The sequence below is a fragment of the Nasonia vitripennis genome, chromosome 1 (assembly GCF_009193385.2).
Source record: "Nasonia vitripennis strain AsymCx chromosome 1, Nvit_psr_1.1, whole genome shotgun sequence".
NCBI lineage: Eukaryota > Metazoa > Arthropoda > Insecta > Hymenoptera > Pteromalidae > Nasonia > Nasonia vitripennis.
Genome location: NC_045757.1, coordinates 9,718,371 through 9,740,115, shown reverse-complemented (window position 1 = coordinate 9,740,115; position 21,745 = coordinate 9,718,371). Strand labels below are relative to the sequence as shown.

Genomic DNA, 21,745 nt, shown 5'->3' with positions numbered 1-21,745 from the left:
CGTTTGCTTTTGGGGTTTCGGGTACAATCAAAGTAAACATTTGAAGATCGGACAGCTCTATCTAAAAGGCATATTTAAGGAAAATTTAAATAATTATTTTTGATACAGCGGGCATACGAATGTTTATAAGCTCGCTTCACCGCAGAAAGGGTATACCAAACAATAAGATATATAATTTTCAGCGTCATCGGTCCAGTGGTTGATTCACAAGTTGGGATGTAAGGAACCCCTATTTTTCTCGTTTACTATATATATAAATTCTATCTATATCTATGCTCCCGAGGGCTCTTAACACTTATACTTTTCAAGTTAGTTTTTATTTTTGTGAAAAAATATACATTTAACAAATTTAGCAATTAGTTTCGGAGTACCTTCTAACTCAAAATACTGCCAACATTAAAGTAAGACTGCCCTTATCTTAGCTTGTCTGCCTTTCAAATTAGCCTACAGAAAGCAGCATTGTTATGTAGGAAAATGAAGTTTTTACAATCTAAAGTAAAAATACACGACATTTAATTAAATATTGCTAATATTAAGTATATAGTGCATTAGAATAACAAAATTAATGAGCCAAACGATTCAGATTCAAATATTGCAGAAAGGTCCATTTGTTTAAAGCATATACAAATATTTCGCTTTAGGTAAAAATAAAGTGTTCGAAAGAGATTAAAAGAGGTACAATTACAATGAACTCACCGCTCCGAAATTAAACATATTCAATACCAGTAAACCGCCGGCAGTCAGTTGACAAGGCCGTAAGCATCTTATCATCATAATTTGAATAATCCTTTTATTGCTTGTCGAAATGCCTGAATCATACCATGCAGTAAAGTACCTAAATTATTATTTAAAAAACTTTTAATAAACGCTTAAAACTGATAATCCATGCAAAAATATACTCATGTATAGCTGTGGGTTCCCGAAAAATCCGACTAAGTTCATTTTTCATGCTTTCGAGAAAACGCGACTTTATGTTCGTACCGATCTGCAACATCGAAGCTAAAGAAATAAGTCTCGGTAATTCATCAGTTGAATTGGTTATCCAAAAGCGTGCCAACTATGGTCACGGGATCTCAAAATTTGTTTTGTTTTTTCCGGTTTCACAGCAAACCCTTCAAGTGGGGCGGTTTTTACGGGAATAATGGACTTAGGCGCACACTTCAGGGAATGTATTTACGTTGATTTTTCATTTTCTTTGGATCAATTCTTCTGAAAAAGCACGAAACTGGTACTTATAATGTGGCAATCACAAAACTGGTCTTAGGCGGTTATTCCTGGGAACCACAAATATAAATGTTTAGTATTTATGTTTCTTACAAAGTATTTATAATTTCACTAGTTTTATCGAATAAGTTTTGCCCTGGATTACTATTGAAAAATAGATGAAAGATTATACTTCCGTATAACATTAACCACCGAAATGACTCGACCTTATCGTAATGCAGAGTTCTGATACCCTACAATAAGATAAAAAGCTATTTGTAGTGCTTGTAAAGTTATTAAATGCGGTTGAAAAATATTTCAAATGGTATACACAGGCTGCAGTAAAAACCATAGAAAATAAGTTCACGAACATGACAATTATAAAACATAAACTGTACGTGGCTTCTATATTTTCAGCAAACCTACAAAGGAAATCGTAAAATTTTTATTTAATAACAAGGATGGAAGATTGTGAATAGTAGTTTTAATAGATAAATGACGAAACTCTATGGATTCTTTATGTAACGTAATGGCTCTTCTTAATCGTCTTCTAATTTCTAAGTTGTTTGTATGATTTTTTGGAGATGATGTAATGTCAAGATCAATTATATTTTGCAGGCGGTATCTTAAATATAATTTTAATTACAATGTTTGTATACAAATTTGTTGGAAATTTTAGTAGTAATACTTGTAATACTAGAGTTATGAAACATCAAACTTACGTTACAATTCCGACAAGTCCCACAGTGTGATGCACAATACATGAATACATACTGTCAATAGTTACGTAAAGCACACAAACTAACATGTACAGTATCATGCCATGTGAGAATAATATATAAAAATATTTTTCCTCGTCTACGAAGTATTCAGCAGGAGCAGGTATACGCTTTTGACGAGTCTCGTTCAGTGGTAATAAGATGTTCATAATAACTGGCCCAAAGCTTGGCAAACATGCATAAGATGAAAGAGCAAAAACAGCCATAACTAATGCAAATTGATTCATCAATCATTATGTAATTACAAGTCAAAGGCGAGTGCAATCTACGCGTCCAAGATGTAGTCCAATAAATCAAGTTCGATTAACAATGAGGATGTTTGACCCGCAAGCTTGACCCAGTATGCGAACGCATCACGGTTACAAATTCAAATTTATAATGTGGAGAGCATGGAGGGCTGTTTCCACACAAACCAACATTATTTTCGCACAATTTTCCGCAAAATAGGCACCTTTATCTAATTCTATAAAGTGAAAATCTAGAAATAATCTGTATACAGGCATAAAAAATGTTTGAAATAATGCCTGGTTTGAATCCCGACTTCAGTCCATGCCATCCACTTCATACTTTTGAATTCGCGGTAGTTATGCATTTTGTTCTTCTATTGGTGCCTGGCAGTCATGGCCGCCGAGACGCGTATTGGAACCACCTAGGTCGAGCTTACAAGACAAACATTTTCATAGCATATCACGTGTCCAAATATGGAAAAACTCAATTTTCCAAGTTTCCTCCCGTGGCGCAAATATACTGACTTTCCTCACACTAGCGGCCGAAGAGAATGTGGTACTCACGGTGCAGTATGAGGAAAAAATCGTGTTAGAATTTTATACATGTAATAATTCTGCGATGAGAACCTCTAATATTACCTCGATAAAAAGTACATAATGGATGGCAGAGTTTGACATTATCAGCGAGTATTTTACACTCTGTTTCATCAGTAATACTAGCCCACTGTTTCGCTATTTGAATAAATAATACTCGGAACTGAAACAAATTAAGTGATTATAGTATCAATTTGATTGAGAAAATGGATGTTCAATTGGCATAAAAACTTAAAAGTTATGTTTGTATTTAAAGTATTGTACTAAACGCTTGTTTAAATTTATTTCAAGCAATAATTAATTGCTTAGGTGCTGTTTTAGTTAATAATCTTATAAAATATTCTCACACATTATACGCTAGGTGAGTACGTTTTGACGCCAAACGCGAGCGCTGCCTACCGGATTTTTTTTTAAGTATCAGGGTGTTGCGTGCAGAGACTCACGTGTAATCTTTTTGAAAGCTTTTGCCGATGATTCAGGCACTTTTTTAATTCTAATAATGAACGTTGGAGATCAAAAAACATACTGTGTATGTACTTTCTAACCCAATGCTTAAGTCGTCGAATGTTTTTCTATTTAAAACGTGACGTATATTTATATATGGTAATGTATATAGATATACAATCTCGTAAAACGTGCTGCTCACAACACACCATTTATGCCAAAAAAGCGGCGCTGTCGGCAGTACTTACTTAGCGAAAATACTATTAACACGCGTGACTTCACACGCGAAAGAAATTATTAAGAAATATCAGGGTAGATTTCTCCAGAAATAGATGAATTCGTTTAGTGCATTACCTTTTCGTAGACTTGAAACAGATTTATGAGTCGGACATAACGAATTAAATACCGAATACTATCAAAAAGACTTAGACTGTTAAAATGGGCATAAGTCGTCAGTACAGAATGGATGAGATAGAAAAAGTAAGTCAAAGCTATGTAATAAGTTACTTGCTGGACAAGTACACTGCCCAATAAACTCTTGATAAAACATTCACAGTTTTTATTTATAAATAATAAACAAATTACATACGCTGTCTTCCGCTCTTAAGGTAGTAACAAATTTAGCTATGCAACCTATACTCAAAATTTCGCTTCCAGCACTTTGTAAGACTATGTCGATATTTTGATTAAGCTCTTCTACAAATCGGATTTGCTAAGAAAAAAATAACTTTGCTGTATTATCTGTGATTATTTTCATCCAATAAATTTTTAGATGAAGCTCATTTTCAAATTAAACCAGATATATGTGTATCTTAAAACTCGAGTCTCTAGCTTATTGTTTTTATGGTAATTAAAAATTGAGCTCTAACTACTAAATCATCAAATTTCTGTTAGAGGCAAAGATTTCATTACTTTAATTAGTATTCTAATACTTACTATGGATATTAATACTGAAATCATGCTGATTAATACAAAAGCTCTTTTTAGGGTTTTTTTCGTCGAACTTTCAAAAGGCCACAAACCTATTAACTTCATACCATCTTTGTATAATTTATAATCCGTAGTTTCAAATATGTCTAAGTTAAAATCATCTTGAGTATTTATTTTAGAGTCGAACATTTTTTGTGTATAAAATTATTTTTTATGATTTTCAAATAATAGTATTAAACGCTATAACGTGTTAAAATAAGAAATTAAGTGTGTCTATTTATTGTTTTAAAACTTTCAAGAACAGTTATCAAATAATGAAAAAATATTTTCGTATCACCACATTATAAAAGCAAAAGCTAAAACATTAGTTTAGTACTGAACGTTAAAATGACACTATCCATTTATTTTCTAATAGAGACGCTAGAAAATCGAGCTTACTTATAGTGTTCTTACAAATGCCATATTTTCTTTACGTACAAGTAATTTCTAGTTTAAGTACACCCTTATTTGGTCACAAACTTTTTATTGATTCGTAAAATGTGTGTACTTTTCTTGTCATTTGCGATATATTCAATACAATCCCTTTATAATGAAAATTTTTAATAGGTTTTAATTTTTTATCACAGATCACGTACTACTATCATATATACATTAAAGGGTGCGGTAGCGCCCAGATGGCAAGTATAAGTATACATATGTATATACCTATCATACTAAGAGCACCATGACTTGTTATGCTTTGAATTTACTCTTTGAGCTATACTGACAGAAAGTTCTGAATTTATCTTGACAACCGACGCACAGACGAGGGTGAATTCCCTTTACCCCCCTACTATTGTACGATATTTTATGAAACAACGTGCATAAAGCATGCTGATTAATACGAAAGCTCTTTTCAAATTTTTGTTCGCCGAATTTTCAAAAGGTCATAAACCGATTAACATCATTCCATCTTTGTATAATTTGTAATTTGTGGTTTCAAATATTTCCAAATTACACTTATCTTGCGCATTCATTTCGGAGTCATGCATTTTATATTTTTACAATTTTTTCCTGTGGCTTTCAGTCAAACGAACTGCTTATTATAAAAAGTGTTGAATTAGAAATTGAGCAAAACTATAAGAATAAATGCACTCTTCTACTCGCTCTATTATAGTAATTAGACACCCGTGACACGTATATCCACACATGACAATAACACAAAAATATTGTTTTACAATTTCACAAAATAATAAGATTAATAAAAAAAAACGAAAACAGATATATAGCTCAATTCCGAACGAAAAGCATATTATAGAATATTTTTTTTTTACGTGGCATTTGGAACTCGAAAGTTCATCGCCTCATCTACGCAAGCCTTCCATGCTGCCCTATCTTGTGTCAACCCCACCCAAGATGCACCTCTCCGATCGACACACCCACCCGTCTTATTTCTACTAGATCCGCTTTTACGTTGTCCTCTCATCTACGTCTAGGTCTACCTAGAGATCGCGTTACCATCGGCCTGCCCTTCATGACACGCGCTGCCGTACGGTCGTCTCCCATTCTCGCTACGTGCCCTGCCCATCCCAATCTGCGCGATTTTATTATTCTGTTAATATTTGGTGACGCGTACAGATTGTGTAACTCATCATTTTGTAGTCTCCTCCATTCCCCGGTTTCCTCATCTTTCTTCGGCCCGTATATTTTTCGCAAGACTTTATTTTCAAATACCCTAAAACGGTTGTCCGCCTGCTTAGTGAGAGCCCACGTTTCGCACCCGTACAGAACCACCGGCCGTATTATTGTCCTGTATATTCTTATTTTAACGTTTTTGGACAACAGCCTCGACTTAAGTAAATTACTCACGGCGTAGAAGCAAGCATTACCCGAATGGAGCTCTCATTTATTTCGACATTAATCTCGTTTCTATCATTTATGGTCGTACCCAGATACCTGAATTCGCTAACCTTTTCAAAAGTAAAATTCCCAACTCTGAGATCTTCCTCCCCTCTGCAGATGCCTAGCTTATCCACAATCATGTACTTTGTTTTTGATTCACTCACTTCTAACCCTGTATACTCCACCGCTTTTATGAGGATTTCCGCGTTTCTTGCTACCGTTTCCCTACAATCCCCCAGTATATCCAAATCATCTGCGTAGCCTAGTATCTGCGTTGTTCCATTAAGCGTTGCGCCCAGCTGGCTAACCTGCATTTTTCTAACGGCATACTCTAACGTTAAGTTGAACAGCACCGTAGAGAGCCCATCCCCTTGTTTTAAACCATCACGTATCATGAAGGGTTCTGATACATTACCGCCTACTCGGACCTTTCCCGTGCTTCCGTTCAGACATATTTGAATTAATCTCACGAGTTTTTTCGGTACACCGAGAAGTACTAGAATTTGATACATTTTGCTTCGCTTAATAGAGTCGTACGCTTTTTTAAAATCTATAAATAGTTGGTGTATGGTTTTGCAAAATTCCCACTTTTTCTCTAACAACTGTCTTATGGTAAACATTTGATCGCTCGTCGATCTGTTGCGCCGAAATCCGCACTGATAATCTCCTACTATATCTTCCGCGAATGGAGTGAGTCTAGCTTGTATTACGTTTGACAGAACTTTGTAGCACGTTGCTAAAAGTGAAATACCCCTATAGTTATTGCAGTCTGTCTTATCCCCCTTTTTAAAAATCGGTATAATGATAGATTCCTTCCAATTTTCGGATATTGTTTCATTTTTCCAGATGGCACATACTATTTTATAGATTTTGAAAGTGAGCTCGACGCCCCCATATTTGAGTAACTCAGATGGTATAGAGTCATTTCCCGCGGCTTTGTTGTTTTTTAGTTTTTTAATCGCGGCCTCTACTTCTTGGTAGCTCGGTTCCTCCACGTGGGGTTCAGCAGTGTGAATTTCGTCCCCTAATTCTTCGCTATTTTCGTGCACGTTTAATAATTTATCGAAATAATTTTTCCACAGCGACAGTAATTCGTTGTCATTTGTTACGAGGTCCCCGTTTTCGTCCTTCATCAATTGCGCTCTACTCCTAAAACCCTTTCTGATGGCGTTAATCCCTCTGTACATTTCGCGGGGGTTATTTTCCTTACTGTTAGTTTCTATTCTCCTAATAAGATTCTTTTGATACTCCCGCTTCTTATTTCTGTAGATTGCGCTCGTCCGTTTCCTTACGTTAGAATACTCTTCTACGGTCCTATCACTTCTATTTTGTAAGCTATCTAATTTAGCCTTTTTGCGCCTTTCAAACCAGAGATCGCACTCTTCGTCATACCATGGTTTGCTCTTTGGCTTTTTCTTTTTACCCAGTACTTTGTTCGCGGCCTCTTTTACCGTTTTTTCGATGTCCCCCCATAAGCTATTCGGTTCGTCATTCCCCTCCGGCGATGTGTTTGCTTCTTCAAGTGCCTGAAACCTGTTATTAATTTCTATCTGGTACCTAATTCGCTCTGTTCTATCTCGTAGCTTCTCAATATCGAAGCTTTCTACCTTGTTTGCTCGCTTACTATTTTGATTCGCTACTAGTCTAGCTCTTAATTTGGCTACTACTAGGAAGTGGTCCGAGTCGCTATCTGCCCCTTTGTAAGCCCTTACGTCAAGAACATTAGTATGACGTCTTTTTTCAATGAGGAAATGATCAATTTGATTCTGTGTGGCCCCGTCTGGCGATGTCCACGTTGCCTTGTGCATGTCCTTGTGCTTAAAACACGTAGTTTTGATTATAAGATCTTTTGCCGCCGCGAAATTTATGACCCTAATACCGTTATCATTGCTGGCTTCGTGCAGGCTTTCCTTCCCTATAGTAGGCCTAAACATTTCCTCCCTACCTATTTTAGCATTGAAATCGCCTAATACTATTCTTGTGTCGTAAGACGCGAACTGGTCGTAATAGAGATCCTTAGCTTCTTCTTCTTTGTCCTCACCTTCGATAATGATGTACGAGAGCCTATCATTGACGGATTTGAAACTTTTAACCGAATGTATGATGCTTTTGCTTACGAGAAATCCGGTGCCTAGAGATCCCCCACTCCCGGCCCCATACAGGTACGTGAAGTTACCCGATGCTAGTACTCCGCCATCTGGCCACTACGATTCCTGTATTGCTACCAAATCTAGATTGTACCTATCAACTTCCTTTACGAGTTCTTTAAACGCACCTGCTCTGTATAGACTGCGAACATTTCAAGTTCCGACCCTTAAGTCCCTTTTGGATCGGATTTGATTTTTTTGAGCCATGATATTATGTTAAACCCGCGCGCTTCGGATCCTGTTCCGATCGCAGGTGAGTCCACCGTTCTAGAGGTGATAACCCCCATACCTCTCTAGAACTAAGTATGAGAGCTCTCCGACTTTGACGAGGACAGTGTCAACTCGTCGTCAGACACACTACGGCTTCATTCTCGCATCCTAACGCCCCCCTGCAAGGCAGCGCGCCTTCGCTGGCATCGTTACCGCGTAAGACCAGGTGACGAATCATTCTACACATCCCCTTTCGGGGCAGTTGTCATCGCTCCCGCATCCTCCTCGGCAGCAGGATTTTTGCCCATTTTTGTAATGTGTGATGAAAGAGATAGATTGAGAGATAAGAGATAATGTGAAGTGTTTTTGTTGTTGTGGTGCTTGCGTAGTGTTTCTAGATGAATGCGTTCGACAGTGTGGGCTCATCACACCCACGCCTGTTCCTATCGGCTGTCCGCGGCTGCTTATTCAATTTATTCGCGACTAACCTCTTTCTCAGGGGCTGTTCCTCTATCCGCAACCTAAGGACGCGCTGTGAAGTGGTGATAGACACCCACCCGTCCGATCTGGACGACAACGCCCAAGACCCGTTTAGGGTAGCGGCATTGTAACAGATATTATAGAATATTAGGAAATTAAAAGAGAGATTAGAACCTATGATGTGAGAGACGCATTGATGAATAATTAAATATTAGAAGCACGAATAGCTCATGAATAAAAATAGATAAAATAGAATCAATAGGAAATCTCAAGAAATCAAACTTTACAATTTGTCATTATTTTCATAAAGAAACATATATCGCGTGCCTTGATTGATGACTTAGAATTTACAGCGCGGGTGGAGATAGTTATGCATAGATATAACGGTGTGTATAGAGACTCAACGGAGAACCAAGCACAGCTAGCGAATATCGATAGCGGCCAGTGGAAGGGGGACACGTGCCGTTATCGCGCCCAAGGACTCAGTAGCGCAAATTGCCCCGATTTTATAGATAACTAACGGAGCGAAGGCATAATGCATACAGAAACCATCGACCACTTACCGCACGTGCTTTTTGACCTCCAAGTTAGAAGAAATAATGGGAAAGGACGTAGGCCTGTCTTGTAACTTCTATAGCTTGCTAGATAACATAATAGAGCAGGGTACCAATACCCGAAAAATTCTGGAGAAGAAGCAATACACAGAAAGTCACTGACAATGAGTGGTGATCAGAGTACAAAGAGCCAAACCAATTATTAAAGAAAGACATGCGCAAAATCGAAGTAAAAGAAACCTTTTACGTCGAAGCTGACGAATATTCTTAAAGAGCAACTATACGAAAGATAGAGCAAAAATTAGCTGAGTGGCTCAAGTCCTTGTGCCTTTGCGACATGGAGAAGAAATGATTGCTAGTTCCTGACGTGCTTGTGACAAAATATTTAAATGCCATGTTATTTTGTTACAAACTTTGATAGTAAATACATATTAAAGATACTTCTTTCACTGCTTTATATATAAAAATTATTTATTCATTCTACACGTATATTGAATAGTAAATGATGCTTACTCGAAAATATTTACAATACACACATCTATAAATTATGTACAAGTTTCAAGTAATTTGTAATAAATTTTCACATTTAGAAAGCTTCGTGTTTTAATTTGAAATGTTTTAGGATATTACAGTATTGCTCTGAATTTATTAAATGACCATTTGGCACATCAGGAATACTCTCATCCTTGCAATACTGTAACATCTGAATAATAGACATAGTGTAATTCACGAAGTCTTGTACATTAAGCTCGTAAAATTTAGAAACAGCCAGTATTTCCGCAACTTCGTTCCTCAGCGCCATCCAAAATTCTCCTTTTTCCAAAAGTTCTTGTTGCATTTTGCAGTACTCCTTGGAGCTCTTTTTCTTCTTCTTCTCGATTTCGATTTCATTTCCAGCATTGAAACGTAATTTTTGTAATCCTCTATAATCTCTATCTAGCATGACTATCGCCGGAATCCGGGATCTGGGTATCGCGGAGTATGGAGTGTCTTTATAGCATATTTCAGAAGGCACTAAATTTACCACTACAAAGCCTTCGCCGTTTGGAAATTGATTACGCACTTCTTCGTAGGCACCACCAAATCTTTTGGGTAATACAGATGACAAGTATGACTCAATTTTTGAAATGTTTTGTGAGTTGTTAGCAGGTTGGAAAAAGCTCGTTTTTTTAGAAGATTTGTCAGGCTTTGTTTTATCTTTGACTCCATTAGCTGAAATAAATGTAGAATATCAATTAAGAATAATTCATACAAATCATATGAAAAAATTTTAATTTTTTTCAAACTAATCTCACCATTTTCTGGCCCGTTGGATTGCTTATCTACAATAAAGTCAACAAGCGAAGCAATAATTGTATTTCCAACTTCACTCTCGAAGAAATATGTAGCCATTGCCTCTGGAACCCGAATCTTCTTAGTCCAACCAGCTGTTCCATATTCTCCATAATTCTCAACGGCTTTTACGTCCTTCGATATCTGCGTGGAATTGACGGATTTAAGGAGTCTGCTGTTATCGCTCGAATGTTCTAGTAAGTAGTAGGATTCTCTGTAACATCTGATCATACGCAGGAATACTTTGATACAGACGTCGTAGCTCAATGTCCCAGATGCCATTAAACTAACGATGTAGTTCAACGATTTACCTATTAGTAGATGCGTTTGATTAAATTTAGTAGGTACATATAAAACATTTTTTCAGTGTAGATTTCATTTTTACCGACACTTACCTTTAAGATATTCTGCTTTGAGCAAGATATCGTCTATGTTGTTTGTCTCTTTGAATAAAGCAAGGACGACTGAAGCTATCGCCTCGGCGACCATACAACTGACAACGTTGGCAACAGCAAACGTTAAAGGTGGAAAGGCAGTGGCTCGCGCTATCAGCGCTAATCCCCCGAGTATCTGAGATTTGGCTTTCTCTAACTCAGAATCAGAAACTTTTGCGATTTTCTTGAGGCCATAAACTGTTTTTAAACCTTTGGAACCTTTAATTCAAAATTTAACTGGTAAATTTTCAACTTTAGGAGAGTTGAAGTCCTAACCGGAATAGAGTAGAAAGAATATTTTACCCAACTCGGTCAATTCAGCATCAGTAATCAGATCCTTGGTCTGTTTTTCCTCCTTCGTATCTGGCTTGAAGTTTTTCAAGTAATCAGTGATTCTTTTACTGATACATATACTATGAGTATCGCTTCCTTCTAGAACCTCGAGAAGAATTTCAACGTTGCCTCGATAAACTTTTAAGCAAGTCAGTTTGGCTGCTAGATGTTTTACTAATAAATTTTCTTTGCCCTTCGCAGGTTTAATAAGTACACGTTTGAAGTCATCATTGTCGTCGTCGTTAAAATAATGATTTTCCATAAAGGTTATTTCTTCGCTAAGACCCGCCAAAGAGATGGTTAAATATTCCAGAATTTCAGTAACGAAACTTGCAGTTCTTTCATCATTGTGTACTTCAGATGCGAACACTTTAGCAAGGAAATTTCGAAATCTTGGAAGTAATGGACCTTTCTCTTCAAGCGTTGAATCAAAGAGCGTCAAGAATGCTAATAAAAAATAATAATCAAATGAGAAAATGTATTTTAATTTTATTACATATTACAGTTGTCACTTGATGAAATTAAAAAATTTACCTGGGAACATGACATTTGCTTTCTTACTGAGACAAATAGCGTTGATCAAGGAAGCCTTTGCTTTTTCAACCTCGTCATTTTTCAAAAAGAAATCTGCCTGCAACACTCCGTAATAGGGATTTTGGGATATGCTGCCGTCAACAATTCTTCTCGTCTTGTCGTGATTCTTGAATTTGTAAAAAATAAAACTAGCTTCTTTCAAAGAGTATTTTTTCCCCTCAAAGTTCTGATCCTCCAACCAAAATGCCCAGAATTCTTTAAGATCTTTCATCAAATATGAATGTCCCCAGGTTATAACGTTGCTGTTTTTCAGCTCCTGACAAAAATCTGAGAATAAACTGAAAACCGCGTCTTCATATCTCAGTACGTCGACTTTTGAATATTTTATATCACTCAGCCTCTCTCTTTCAATAATGTCGATCCTTCTTTTTACCTACGAGGAAACAGCAAGCGACAAGTCACAAAATTAATTTAAGACAGACGTTCTAAAAAGTGCTTTTGATAATCAGAATAAACATATAACTCATTTAATCACCTCATCAAAATCAATATCGTTCAGATTAGTTGTATCGATATTCAATCTCTTGATTTCGCTTTCGCGAACAACCAGCTGCGCCGAGCCAGCATTTCCCTGTCTAGAGGTTCTGAAAAATGCTTGTTCTCTAACTCGCTCATTATCAGGACAAAAGCCTACACATACGTGCAATCCACCATTTTTCTCCAACTCTTTCGATGTTTTGAAATCTGCACCACGACCAGCTATGTTCGTGGCTATAATTACGTCGCCTGGAGAAACTGTTTCACGAGTCACATCTGCGGTTTCCTCATCCTGGAATTTCTTCAACTGGATTTTACAGTCCCATGGAAGTTCCTCCATAGATTTGAACTGCTCCTCTAGCACGAGAAGGTCCGCGATAGTCTTACAGATTATCAATACTGCTCGCCCTGTAACAAGTGTTAAAATTGTTTTAAGCTTTAACAGTAATGCAGTTATCGAATAATAAGTGTTATTTGTACCTGTAGAACGAATCATTCCCATAGTCAACAAAGCCACTTCGAAACTCCATTCTTCGTCGGGTACCACAACTCCTTTTAGCTCCTTGAATACCTTAGTCTTGTACGTGGGTACTCTTGCGTAATCAACATTATAAATCGATGATAATAGATCCTGTTCAGCTTTAGATCCTAGCGTTCCCGTCAACCCAAAAATTTTGTTTCCGTACTTTCCGATGTAGGCGTAATTAGAGACACAGCTGCTGGTCAAACTTTCAGGAGTAATACGCAGATTGTGTTTGATTTGGACAAACTGATGAAGACCATAGGACCAGACCGTGTTCTTCAAAGTCACACCTGTATTGCTGTAGTCAACAGGTATGATCGCATACTCACCATTAGTTTCCTTGATAGAGTATTGCTCATTTTCATTGATGAAGTATCGAGCGCGAATAGCGTTACCTATCCATTTCGGTACCATAATGTCAGCGTAATTGAGACAATGCGTGGGGGCAAATTTTAAATCCAGATCCTATAAAAGTATTAAAAGTTAGCACTCCATGTAGCAAACAATGGTGTGTTCGAAAGACGTCATTATCTTACTTTAAGGTTTGCCTTGATTCGCTCTTCCATACGTCCAATCATCGATGCGTCAAAGATTTTAATAAATTCTGTTATTGCCATTTCCTTTGCGCTTTTCAAGTTTGAAAATCCGTTCAGTTTTTCTTGAAAGTCCTCCATAAGTTCATACTCCACGTTTAGTAATTCGCTCCAAATCCTTAAATAAATATACTTCAAATTCTCCATTCCTGGAAAAGGGGAGGATATCTTCGCGATGTGTCGGCCATTGTCGACCAGCATGTTGTCTACTTCATCTAAAATCACTCGACCAAATTGTCGACCACTTAGGGTACCCAATCCTTCCGCAGTATCTCTGCAATCATAAGTTGATCAATCAGCAAAATTCCACGAACATAATATATTCATTCCTTTACCTTAGATAATCGAACTGAAAGTCACTGATGCTGCCGTACACAACATCGGCGAGGTAACATTTTCTTGGGCCCTGGGCGTAAGTTTTATCAGGTGCATTTGTTGAAACGCTAATACCAAACAATGCATAGAATAATTTTCTGCTCTCGATGCCCTCTTGCGCTAACACCGCATTACTCGTGATAACGTCAACAGTCTTTTCGCCTTGCAAAATCATCATTGTCGCAAGGAGCGAAACGATCACCGTTTTACCTAAAATGAGTTAAGTATAAAAGATCTAACGCACAAATCTTCGAAACAATGAAGTAAGCAACGTACCTTCGCCACTTTCAATCTGGCACAATTTACCATGATAAGAAGCAGTGGACTTTAGGAAAACCAGAACAGAAAGTATTTGCGGTGCTCTGAGCCTCTGCCCACCAGTTGCCAATTCGTTAGCTCTGTCTAGTACTGCGATCGCTTCATAAATCTGGTCAGTCTCAAAGATCTTCTCTTCAGCTTTGCAAGCATTTGCGAACATGCTGATTTCCGCAATCCCTTGACTTGACCAACTAGAATAGTGCTGCTGTATTCTAGGAAGGCTCTCACGAATCTCTTTAACCTGAGCCTCTAGTTCATCGGCTGTTGTCGAATCGTCATTTGGAATTTGTGCATCTAAGACTAGTTCGGAAAGAAGAAGATCCCAGCTTTTGATCTTCTTATCTTGGGAATCAACTTTAACTGAATCCTACAACAGAAAGTATTATTTTAATATTTTAGGTCATGTATTCAAACAAGTTGATTCGCTTTTGTCCATTAGAAAACTTCTATGTACCTTTACTGACTTAGATTTGGATTTCATTACTTCTACAGCTTTTTCAAGACCAGCGATAACATTCGGTGGGGTGAAATCACCTCTCATGAATTCTAGTCTTCTTGCAGTTTTCTGCTGATCGAAATACACCCTAATTTTCTCGTAGTCCAAACCCAACATTTGACTGACTTTTTTTAGGGCTATTTCCAGTTCCTCGTTCATCTCAGCTTGAGCCAGAACTGCAAAGATTTTTGTAAACTTCTGCATTTGCTCTGGATACCTAAGTAATATTTTAACAATAAGATCGAATGAATTTACAATATAAATTTGTAACGATTACCTCTCCTGTATATCCAAGTTGTATACTCTGTATCCATCCTCGATATCAATAAAATCATCCTTATTAAATTTAAGACTTCTCTGCACTTCCGAATTTTTATAAAATTTTTCCTTCGCATCTTTCAAAGCTTTTATCGTCTTGTGATCGGGTTCATATCTTGGATCCTGATCTTTTTTCTTAGCTTCAGATTTCAACAGCGACGTGTAGGTACTTGACAGCATGTAGGTTTCCTTCAACACTTTCGAGCACGTTTCCAAAAACGATTCCAAAATTTTCTTAAAGTCCCCGTAATTCTCGTCTTCCACAAGTTCGGTAGCAACTTCTTCTAAACCGGACAGGAGGTACTTTTGCAGCCACAATCGGAATTCGCGCTTGACGTTTTGCACTCCGTACTGAGTGCAAAACCGTACTTTTTGAAACTTCTCTATCAGCGGAACCTGAATTTAAATCACTCATTAAAAAGGAATGTATACTGAAAATTTCACAGTTTTTATTGATAATAGTAATTTTAACAGATTAAAAATTTATTCAAAGATTTAGATGTATTCAAAGAGATTATTTCATAAAAAGAATTAAAAATTACCTTGATAAAATCCGACTTCAAGCCCTTGAGCAGCACCTGAAGATTCCTGAGACAAATAGGTCCAGAACTACTTGCATCGCTCTGCTCCGTTCCTCTGTGGCTGTCAAACCTTATTTTTTCACTCTTCAAACAATCTCCAATAGCGTCCCTCAAGTTATGCGGTATTTGAACTCCAAATGAGTCTTTGTAAAGCACAACCACCGAATTGTGCAAATACGTGATAGCAAGACATACCCAGTGCTTGACACCTTTATTGTATATAATAAAAAATGGTTCCTCTTTGGCATCTATATCTTTCAGCTTGTCGAACGCGTAACTCTTGGACGGATCTTCGGTTGTTATGAGACCAAACTGACGTTCAAAATCGTACTCGTAAAGCTCCACCAAGTACTCGGCCACACAGAGAATTTCCTTCTCGTCGTACTCCTCATTTGACGCGATCTTACGAAGAGTCTCGGTTGTGATCTTTTCACTCAGCAATTGCGACATTTTTAAACTATAATGGAGCACCTATTTGTAGAAATTTTTAACGATGCGACATGCAGAGTACTTCTTTGATCGCTTATTGGTTTACTGTACGTAATCTCACTGTCGTCATTAATATTTTTGAACTATGAATTATTAAGTTATTAATAAATATCATCACAGAACTCTAAAAATATCACAGCAGCATCTTCACTGAAAGATTCACTCGCGAGCAAAACTAAAAATTGTCACAGACGCACCGGCCGATGACATTGTCAGTGCTATTCGCCGTGGAAAAAAGAGTCCAGAATTTTCCGTTCCGAGGAAAACACGTGTAACCGCGTTCCGAGAACGCGCGCGTGCATCATCGGGCACGACTGAACGACATCTTCAGATCCGAAGCTTGTAAGTTCTCTCGAAGCAGTCCTATTTTTAACCGACCGTATGCTGCCCAAGATGTTGCTGCTGCTCAACGTGTGCGACTTTTAAATCAAGCGCTAAAACTATTTTCAAAACGAGACTAGTAGAGTATCAAGACATCCTATGTAGCGCGGACTACTTTAGGGCCAATTGTACCTTACTTAAACTGCATTTTGATGGTTTATCGTTTGGAATTTCGAATTGTTATGAAATTTTTGTGGAACGAATTTAAATACAATCAATGTAAATTAAATTAAATTTTGAGCTTCCACTATTTATTAAACATTTTAGTTTTAAAATTTTATAATTCTAAGAAACTCGTACCAGCTTATAACCCTTTTTCATCGAGAGAAGTACATTTAGAGCCGGGTGATAATGAAATATTAAACAATATTACCTTTGTGCATAACCTTAAGAATTAAATTTAATTAAGAATTATTGAGAAAAGGCTTAGATTAGTCTAATTAATTCATGGCGCATATAATAATTTCTTCATATGATTTAGTTCCGCGGTAGTATTTTCAAGTATAATCGATAACCGTTTTACTAAGCATTGGTAGGTCTTTTTTTTTACTATTTTCGGTAGATTGTAACACATTATACTATCTTCTATGGTAAGATGTCTTCATTCTTACGGAAATTTCACTAGAGAACTACTGTACAATCGTATGTAAATTTAATTTTTATTAATATGAATTTCAATGGGTTACAAGCTGCTTTATAATGACACTAGGAATGAAGGCGCGCTTCGCGCGCTCCTTATTCTATCTATGTCTAATAACCCTGGTAGAAAAAACAACATAAGTTTTGGGTACACTAATTTCTGCTAATATTTTTACCATATTACCTACCATATGTTACCATATTCTGTAATACTTTTAATATAAATATATTAACAACGCCCAAAGTCGTTGTCGTTAAGGTCTGAGAAGTGAATTTGAAGAAAAGTTCAGTAGAAGAGTCAGTGAGTATAAGCCTATTATTACAACCCTATTCATTTGCATTGTAAAAAAGCTAGGCAATTGAAATTATACACAGATACTTGATATGCTACCTATAAAAACATGTAATCCAGATGATTTAAATTTAACTGTTTTCATTCATATTTTCACATTGAGGCACATGTGAATTTTTTAATTTGGCGGGTCACATTTTGCTTATAGGCAATTACGCAGTAAATACTATCTCTAGCACATTGTATTTTTGGTTTTCAGTGTATTTTTACATGAAGAAAGTGATAAATATTTTGCCTTTCTTGTCAAGACATTAATAAGAATTTTAACTCTTAACAGTCGTGAGAGATTTTGAGATCGATGCCAATTTCTCTATTTTTGCATTTGCTCTCATTCGAAAACTAACGGGTCTAGAGAGCGCATATTTTACATATAGATTTATTTTCTGTCAATGAAACAATATACAAAGTTCAATTAACCTTAACTGAAATACTTTTTATTTCGATTCCGACACTGATGTGAATAACTTATACGACTAAATAATTATCATGGGTGTTGAAGTCGAAATCAAAAGTATTTCAGTTAAGGTCAATTCAACTTTAAATATTTTCACAACCAAAACAGAAATATATATGCAAAAAATGAGCTCTCTAGAAATTAGTTTTTAAATGAGAGCAAATGCAATGCAATGGAAAAATCTCAAAATCTCTCACAACTATTAAAAGTAAATATTCTCATTAATGCCTTAACAAAAAAGCCAAAATATTTATCATTTTCTCCAGGTAAAAATACACTGGAAACCGGAAATACGATGTGCTAGAGATAGTAGTTACTGCGTGACTGTCTATAAGCAAAATGTGAGCCGCTAAATTAAAAAATTCACATTGCCGTTGGTGTGAAAATATGAATGAAAACAGTTCAATTATCTAGATTACATATTTTAAAATTTAAAGGGCATTGTAGTGATAAACTCAAATTCACTGACTCGGATACTGAACTTTTCTTTAAATTCACTTCTTAAACCTTACCGTGGGCGACTTTGGGCACGGAGACACAATATATCTTTATACTTTTTATTCTTTTAATTGCACTTCTCACTTATATTTAAAAAAAAACTAAATAACATACACACACACACACATTATTACCTACTTCAAATAGGGTTAGGGTGACACTTTTCAATGCACATGTTTCAATACTACACTTTTGGTAATGATTAATTTATCAAGATTTCTTGTTGGTAATATTGCATATATTTTTTTCTGAATCCGCTATTCAGATTTCATACTATTTAACCTCATTTCATTTTATTTTAAACACCTGAAAAATTTCTACCAGGGTTATGACTGTTATGAGGGTTATGAATTTAAAGCGTGCGGGTTCTCATCTGTTACCTAGGCAACCGACCATAGCAACCAATCAGAATCACGTATTAAAGGCTTCACAACCAAGTCCATCATTTTTTTAAGAGAGGATTACTTATTCACTCTTACGTATAAATAAAAAATACAAAGAGGTGAAGCTTCTACAATTGAATTGCGAAACGGGGTTAGTTCTGAAACAGTGTCATTTAGTTGTTGCTGTAAAAATGTAATAATAGGTAGTAATTTTTCAAAGTAAAAAATTTATACTAAAAGAAACACGTTAGCGATTTACCTGTATTCTTAGAAATACTCTGTGATATAAAAGTTAGAGAAATAGTACTTAATGATGTTTAAATTGGTAAGTTATATCTTTGAATTAAATTTAAAAAACTTGACAAGTATATGGAAAGTTGTAAGTAAAATCAATTGCATCATTAATATGAGAAAAATATTTTCATTAAATAGGGATTTGCAGACGATTTTTTTCCTTCCCAATATTGGCACTTATTAAAAAGATTAGAGAAGCTGGCTGGATTCTGGCCATATCAGAATAAAATTAAAAATACGTTAATTCAATCGTTGAATATGATTTTTCTGACAATTATGATCTTGGCATTCGTAACGCTTCTTTTCAATTTATCAGACGATATGATAAAACTTACACATGTACATACGTACAATCTAAGCACTAATGTTTTTAGGTTGCAAGAATTCCTATCGAAATTAAATTACAGAACCACGCAATTGCAATAGAGGCCTCCGTTGGTGCTATGACCGCTTTTTGCGTAGTAATGAAGTCATGTATTATGTCAGTCAATGACAAATCGGTATTGTTATGATTTTTACGCTGACTCTTTCGAAATTATATACTGATATGAGCTGATCTTGATTTGTTTCGTACCTATCTTGTAGAAAAAGCTTTTGTATGCGCATGTTGTCTCGCATTGGAGAAACGTATCTCTTAAGAATGAGAAATCAATTTTAAGTAGGTATGCGCATAATGGACATCGAATTGGCGTTACATACGTAGGTGCGTTGGAAATATTGATGGGTTCATTTCAAGAGTTGATGATCACAAAATTTATAGAGTTGTATTATTTTCATATATCGGAGGCGCAAATTATTTCAATTTCTCTGGTCATAAATTGTATTTACTTACATTATGTTTCAGTATGCCTTGCGATAGTCTGTGTATTTAATGTGCCCATAGGAATAACGTACATAGAGTATTGGTTAGCTGAAAACAGAACTGATCTAAAAATACAGACTTTATTTTATGCTGAATACTTCGTGGATCAAGATAAATATTTCTATGAAATACTCACCTTCAATGTAATTGTAACGATAAATGGATATTTTGCCAATTGTGCACATGACTTCGCATTCATCGTGACAATTCAATACGCTAGTTCTTTATTTAAAATTATTATGTAAGTTGAAAAATTATGCTTAACCTTATCTCCTAATGCATTTGGTACGTATGCACGAAAAGTGCAAATGGAGCCTCTTTTCACGCGGTTATAGTTAAATCTTGAATGAGAACCAAATATTTGATAGGACCCAAACTTGAAGTTCCGATTTCGTCTGTGTTGGCGCCATAGCAAATAGAGGAGACGGACCACTATGTATATACTCTTAGCTATTTTAGGCGTAACGTCTATTCCCTTATACAAAAAAATTATCTGCATAAATGTATGAAATCAATATGAAAGGTGCAATTCTCAATCGCGATAAAATTACTTCTGAGACTTTTGCAGTCAATCTTTGTTCCTACATTTTTTAAATATTTCACTTGAAATGACATTTGAGAGGATATTTTGTCCATAGAACCAGGCTAAATGAAATTTCAAATATCATTGAGGAAGCGGATCATGGTCTGATTGATTTTACGACTGCTGATAATAGAGTATACGACCTTATCAAAACAGCGATTGACTTGCATCGTGTATCACTTAGGTAGTAGTATGAAGGTGATTTACCTAACTTAACGCATTGTTAGTGTGAATGAACTTGTTATACTGAACTATTTTAGGACTGTTGCGTACATTGAAAACATCTTCAATCTAAGCTGGTATTTTGTAATATCAACGAATATAATGATATTGGCACCAGGACTAGTTCTAGTAACTACACATGCATGCCTTAATTAATTTTTGCATTTTATTCATATTTTTGTATATCATTGTGATCATTTAATTATAACAAAATGAACAATTTTTCAGATAATGCGCGTATAGTCTATTGAAGAAGGAATACCATATATTCTTGCATTGGTTGTTTATTTTACACACCTTTTTACAATTTTTTGGCCAGGTCAAATAGTTAGTAATAGTAGCTCATTGCTATACTACGCTTGGTAAGTTTTTGTTATTTGTACAGTGTATTAATAGCAAGCATACCTATTCTTTATTATATAAACATTTATTATTTACCATTCTAATTTTTTTTACAATTTCAGTTGGAATTGTCAATGGTATAGACTATCACGAAGATCTAAGTTTTTGATTCAAATGATGATGCGGCGAAGTTCTAAATGCTGTATTTTAACTGGAGGAAGCATATTCGTCTTAAACTTAGAAACATTTAAAAAGGTTCAATTTTCACATTCAAATTAGTACTTGCTTCGTTTAGTCAATCATAATTATAATTATGCATTTTATTCTAAGGTATTTCAAACTGCATTATCGTTCTTCTCAGTGTTTGCCAACATTTAATAATTTTGATCCGATAATTTGATAATAAATTAAGAAGATAGTTAT

At 35.9% G+C, this 21,745-nt stretch overlaps 2 protein-coding genes and 1 pseudogene across 3 annotated transcripts; 1 reads left to right on the top strand and 2 right to left on the bottom strand.

The window, feature by feature from the left end:
- Positions 1-295: 295 nt before the first annotated feature.
- On the bottom strand, positions 296-4,437 carry Or162 (odorant receptor 162). Of its 2 annotated transcripts, NM_001190624.1 has the most exons (9): positions 4,184-4,366; positions 3,837-3,959; positions 2,849-2,966; positions 1,926-2,190; positions 1,709-1,828; positions 1,535-1,625; positions 1,318-1,457; positions 697-835; positions 440-490 (listed from the first exon to the last, which is right to left on the bottom strand). In NM_001190624.1, exons 1-9 carry the CDS (start codon positions 4,364-4,366, stop codon positions 440-442), a joined length of 1,230 nt encoding a protein of 409 aa, NP_001177553.1. The 2 variants fall into 2 exon arrangements, with proteins under 2 accessions (XP_031778267.1, NP_001177553.1); XM_031922407.2 differs by lacking the exon at positions 3,837-3,959 and having other exon boundaries at positions 296-490; positions 4,184-4,437.
- A 5,088-nt stretch (positions 4,438-9,525) lies between these two features.
- LOC103318031 lies at positions 9,526-16,958 on the bottom strand. The gene is made up of 13 exons (XM_008219111.4): positions 15,785-16,958; positions 15,202-15,638; positions 14,883-15,141; positions 14,387-14,795; positions 14,071-14,320; positions 13,679-14,009; positions 13,100-13,607; positions 12,618-13,027; positions 12,083-12,515; positions 11,519-11,995; positions 11,177-11,434; positions 10,745-11,092; positions 9,526-10,661 (listed from the first exon to the last, which is right to left on the bottom strand). The coding sequence occupies exons 1-13, from the start codon at positions 16,271-16,273 to the stop codon at positions 10,036-10,038; spliced, it is 5,235 nt and encodes a 1,744-aa protein (XP_008217333.1). The 5' UTR covers positions 16,274-16,958; the 3' UTR covers positions 9,526-10,035.
- Or210PSE (odorant receptor 210 pseudogene) lies at positions 19,457-21,700 on the top strand (annotated as a pseudogene).